General features: G+C 46.4%; 1 protein-coding gene across 1 annotated transcript; it reads left to right on the top strand.

The window, feature by feature from the left end:
- The first annotated feature begins 505 nt into the window (after positions 1 to 505).
- LOC119368473 (phylloplanin-like) lies at positions 506 to 1378 on the top strand. The gene is made up of 2 exons (XM_037633722.1): positions 506 to 720; positions 820 to 1378. Exons 1-2 carry the CDS (start codon positions 555 to 557, stop codon positions 1179 to 1181), a joined length of 528 nt encoding a protein of 175 aa, XP_037489619.1. The 5' UTR covers positions 506 to 554; the 3' UTR covers positions 1182 to 1378.
- Positions 1379 to 5464: the final 4086 nt, after the last annotated feature.

Genomic DNA, 5464 nt, shown 5'->3' on the forward strand with positions numbered 1-5464 from the left:
TTCTGCATGAACCAAAAATAGTCAATAATTCCACACGCATGCACCGATCGAGCACGCCCACGGATCACGCGCGCGCCCTAGGCTATCTTGCTAAGCTGGAGTAGTACGCTACGCAATACGCATGCATGCTATCCGTTGCTTGATCCTTCTAAACTGGCTCCATTCATCACTTGGCAATAACAAGGCGGCGTGCCCACGCCCTCGTAGCTCTCGAGATCAAAAATCTCTAGCTTGGCATGCATGCATGCGCTGGCCCGTGAACTCAATGGAGATTTTTGCTGCTACTTTGGAGCATGCGCGCGTTTGGGCCAAGTTGTTTGGAACTTTGGGTCCTTCCCGTGTCCGATGCGGACGGCCGCGTGCCCAGCTACGACACTGCAAGCATGCGCACAGTGATTCACTGAAACCAGCTGCCTAGTCCGCTAGTCGTATTAAACCGCGGCAACTTGACCTCCTCGCAAGCCTATAAAAGTGGGCTCCATGCACCACACTCAGCACAGCACAACATCCTCTCACACATACAACAGACAGATCGATCGAGCGGATCCAAGCCAATGGCAACCAAGAGCCTTCTTCTCGCCGCCCTCCTGGTCCTCGCCGTCAGCCTGGCGCCGCACGGTGCGGAGGCGGGCAAGCAGCTTCCACTGGGACTCATCGCCGGCGTTGTGCCATGCAGCGGCGGGAACTCCATCAACGCGGCTGCGGTTCCGCCGTTCCCGAGTAAGGACCTCTGCCTGCCTCCATAGCCATTAGCCGCGCAAGCAATTATATTCATCAACCGTCTACCTTACGTTTGCTTTGCTTCTTTGCTCTGCACAGACGCGGCCGTGCAGATGGTGTGCGGCCGTGATGTGATGGCCAGCGCGACGACGGACGGCAGCGGAACGTACACCATGAACCTGGGCCCGGCCACCTCGTCGCTGCTCGCCCCACTGCTCGGCAACCAGTGCAAGGTTGTGGTGGTCACCCCGCTGGCCGCGTGCAACGCGTCCCTGGCCAGCGTCACCGGGACGCTGACCGCACCGGTGCAGCTCCTTGGTATTGACACTGGCAGTGGCAGCGGTAGCGGCAGCAGCGGCCTCGGGGGGCTTGGTGGCCTAATTGGGCTCATTGGCCAGATAGTGGGCGGCCTCCTCGGCGGCATCCTTAACATCATCCCATTGCCCTTCTCCGTCGTCTAGATGCTCAACTACAACCGGCGTGTCGATCGAAGACACGAATGGACCTAAATAAATAAATGCGTTCCAACCTACCAATGTACCCAATGGTCAACTATCCCCGCTTTTATTATTATTATTATTATTATTATTATTATTATTATTATTATTATTATTATTATTATTATTATTATTATGATGATGATGATGATGATGTAAAATCTACTCATGTGGTATGTGTTACCGCTTCTAAGAAGCACATAAGTAAGCATATCGCGTAATACCCTGAGTGTGTGTCGTGTGATCAATGTTCGTTCGTGAAAAATAATCTGTGATTCTATAAGTGATGAATTACTTGTTTTGTTTCTTTTCACATTGTGATTGGCCCACATCACCGTGGTACCCAAAGTTGCTCTAACAAGATAATTCGTGTATTACTAGAGGCTCACCCGTGCTTTGCGGCGCCATTCTTCACTAAAGGGATCAACACTTTTTTATTAGTAAGATTATTTCAGTTGATTGTTTTGTTTAGCTTTTCTCTATGTTGGCTTAGGTTTTAATTATGGTGTGGTTTTTGTATAGCGTGATAGACTAATGTTGGAGACAATATTTGTTCTAAGAGGAGAGTGAGGTTGGTTGGTTCATGATTTGTGGTCTCTTCACATGTTTCGGCCTTAGTGTAAGTCGATGATGGTTGTGTTAGCCACTTGAGAGCCCATATTATACGCTGAAACCGTAGAATTGTGCGGTAATGTTCAGGTCGTCCAACCAGACTCTTGCTCGCTCAGCTCGGTTCCCTTCACCGCTCGCTCTTTTAGGGTTTTTCGCATTCGCGCCATTGCTAGCTAAGGACATGCCGTCTACCATTTTTACTTAAAAAGTTCATTAAATCAAAAGATGTTCACATATTTTAAAAATATTACGGATTAAGAAAACTATTAATTTTTAAATATATTTGTGAATTTCAAAATCATCCATGGATTTCCAAAAATATATTCGAATTTTAAAAGGTTTCTCAAACTAAAATAAGTCACTAATTTTATGTGAACTTCAAAAATATAAATTTCATGATTTAAAAAAATCATGGATTAAAAAATATTTATAGATTATTGAAATGTCCAGGAATTATGATAAACACTCATGAATTAGAAAATATATTAGTATAAAATTAATAATTAAAGGAAAAGATGAAACCCAAAACACTTAACCGACAACACACGCTTACAGACGGACCCCTTAATGTCCCCGCAGGCCCCGCACTAGGAGGCTCAAAATCAAGGGAGCAGTATATAAAATACTCAGCCATTGATATATGAGTTTTCACCCAAACAAAATAATATGTTCATAATTTAAACAAAATCATACAACTAACAAAGAAAATTAGGGAAAATTTTATTCATCCACTTATGTTTGGTGGGTAAATAGTAAGGTCTACTTAAATATGGAGATTTTTTTAATCAATTTGTGATTTTATTCGGAACTTGTTCCTTTCTTCTTTGCACTCGCGATTTGTTTTTAGAAATATTCTCTAATTTGGGCTTCAACTATCTTTTGTCTTCTTTTCCCCCTTACAACCCCGAGAGGCCGGGTTTCATTTGTGTCTCTCCTTTTTTTTAACATAAGTTGGCGTATCTCTTAGAAACTAAGAAGATGCATCATCATCTTCTTGTGTGAATCGACATTGATTTGATCCTGGCATTCCCCATTTCCACGTCACTGTTGCAGCATGCAACATCAGTACAATATATGTTTTAGGAAAGAAGAGCCACAAAAAAGACAAACTAACAATCTCATTCCTTGCCTATTAACCATAACGGGCCAGGATTCCAGACCACATAGCATACTGGGCCGTTCCATCACACGCTAAACGACCGGGCATTATGCAGGAACAGACCGCTCAAAAACAAAATGCAGGGAACAGAGGTGTTTTAGTACCACCTCGGCTGCTTACAAGCAGCAGAAGCAGCTTAAAAGGGAACTTCCATGGCATTGATCCATGACCTTACTTGAACAAGATCTGTTCTATAGGATCGTACCGTTGCATCCTTTACTAATAAGAGCATCTCCAATAGACTGTTCAAATGTATGGCCTCCTCGTGAAATACAACACCTCTGGTGCTAATATACATCACCAGATGCATCTGGTCCAAAACCAGCCGCCGACCTCCTCCCGTCGGCCGTGAGTATGTCCACGGCCGTTGCACCGCCCGCCGAGCTCCTCTTGGCCGGCCTCCAACCCGCCCGCAGCCGTAAGATTCGCATAGATTCATTATTTGTTTGTTCAAAACTATGTTGTATTTGTATTGCATTGCATCTCGTGGATCTGAAAAACTATGTAATAATTTGATATTGTGAACATGAATTTTTTTATGTTATTTTCAAATATTTGCGGCTGGACAGCGGCTTAACAGCAGCCGGGCGGCTGCTGGCCGGTTTTGGACCATCTATTGGAGTTGCTCTTTTGGACCATGAATTTGAACCATCTGTTGGAGTTGGCCTTTTTTTGGAGCTCCAAAACACACTTTTTGGCGGTCCAAAATTTACATCTCCGATTTTGGACCGTTAAAATTTGGACCATCTATTGAAGGTGCTCTAAGGAGGCAAGCACTTTAGCTTGATTGATGACATCTGACCTGTGGGCCAGAGCGTGATTAACTGCTTGGATCAGCTGCTGATCTATGGCTTGTATAGATGATCGTTCCTGTTCAGCTTAGCCTGACCCAGGGTGGCTCACAGGTTGTCTGACAAGTCTCTCCCCTCCCTTTTTTATTGTTCTCTTCCCCCATTTTTGCAATAATCTGCACACACACACTAGTGCAAAGTTGCAGCTGATGCACACTGACAGTACCAATGCGTACGTGCAGGGCCATCGGCTGAACGATCGTCAGCTCTTCACATGGTACGGGGTGCTGAGCATCCAACTTGCTAATCTTTCTTCCGATGGAACCCAAGTTGCTGCTATCAAGATCAGCCTGGGGCTTCATCCAACACACGAAACGAACTGGGATCGCTAGCTCATGTTCTCACATGGCCCGGCCAAAGAAGCCCTTTTTGCTGCGAGACACGACCGGTGCCCCTCGCCGAGGCGGGGCCAGACCAGAAGCTCGTGGGGCTGGAGCTGATTGAGCCATATGTCTCGCTGCAAAGCTTCTCATGCGTCGATCGGCGCTGGCCCAGGCGCGAATCCTCTCCGATCGCCTACCACTAAATTTCCTTCTGAAAAGCTCCCGTGCACATGCCACAGTACGGGCAGCCGGGCCAACTCGCCGTGTCTCACTCGGTCGATCTAAATGATTCCTCTCTGGCACCGGCCATGCCTTGAGATTCCTCACTGCAACATTTATACTTCTGAAACAAGACTTCTCATGCGTGTGACCTCTGGGAGACTTCTCAAGTGATCTTATGAGCCCTTTGACAATCGAGCCCGTACCGTGCGTGATAATTCACACACTGTGCTGCGCAATCACTCCATGGTTCCACGTATATAACACGCTCAAGAATTGAATGACATCGCATGCCATGAGTCAACAAGTGGTCGCCAGGCCTGCAGGTCGGTCCATACATGCATTATTGCATATCTATGAGCACCCCCCGTGCTCCTCTGACTTCCACATTCCCATCACAAAATGGCAGGCCCACGCCGTTGAGATTAGGGAGAAATTGCCGGCTTGGCGGGTCGTTGGTTCTACCCGATCAGACCAACGTGGTTGCTAATGCTTGGGTTCGTTGCCTGTAGCAGCACAGATGATGCACAGCACAACGTCTGACATGGTGCATACTCCTTTTTGACATGATTTTGGTTAAGACTTAAGAGTCTACCGGCCGGCACCTGTTAGCTAGTACTCCCTCCGTTCCGAATTACTTGTCGCATGTATGGATGTATCTAGATGTATTTTATTTCTAGATACATCCATTTCTGCGACAAGTAATTTGGAACGGAGGGAGTAGATCCCACGTACTATTATCAGGCAACTGATGGCCCCATTAAATGCGTGGATCAAACCAAGCTTTGACATTCTGTAAACGCAGTTATAGCTTGAATTATTCTGAAGAAAAAAAACGCGGTTTTCTCCAACAAGTGCCCTAGCTAGCTATGAGATGCACAGAGATTTAAGCAACACTAACCACCTAGTTAGCATAGCCAGCTAGGCCGTTGTACAGCAGCTCACTAAGCACAATGGCAGATGGCACAGGGACACTCGACGATCGAGTTGGCCCTCCTGTTTACGGTGTTGCTAGTGCCTCAAATAAGCTACGAACCACCATGCACATGGTCGAGCCATCGAGTACGTCGGAACGTTTGAGAC

The sequence above is a fragment of the Triticum dicoccoides genome, chromosome 2B (genome assembly GCF_002162155.2).
Source record: "Triticum dicoccoides isolate Atlit2015 ecotype Zavitan chromosome 2B, WEW_v2.0, whole genome shotgun sequence".
NCBI lineage: Eukaryota > Viridiplantae > Streptophyta > Magnoliopsida > Poales > Poaceae > Triticum > Triticum dicoccoides.

Coding starts and splice junctions, on each gene's coding strand:
- LOC119368473 (XM_037633722.1), top strand. CDS start 555: ATGGCAACCAAGAGCCTTCTTCTCGCCGCCCTCCTGGTCCTCGCCGTC. Junction 721..819: donor TGCGGTTCCGCCGTTCCCGA/GTAAGGACCTCT, acceptor TGCTCTGCACAG/ACGCGGCCGTGCAGATGGTG.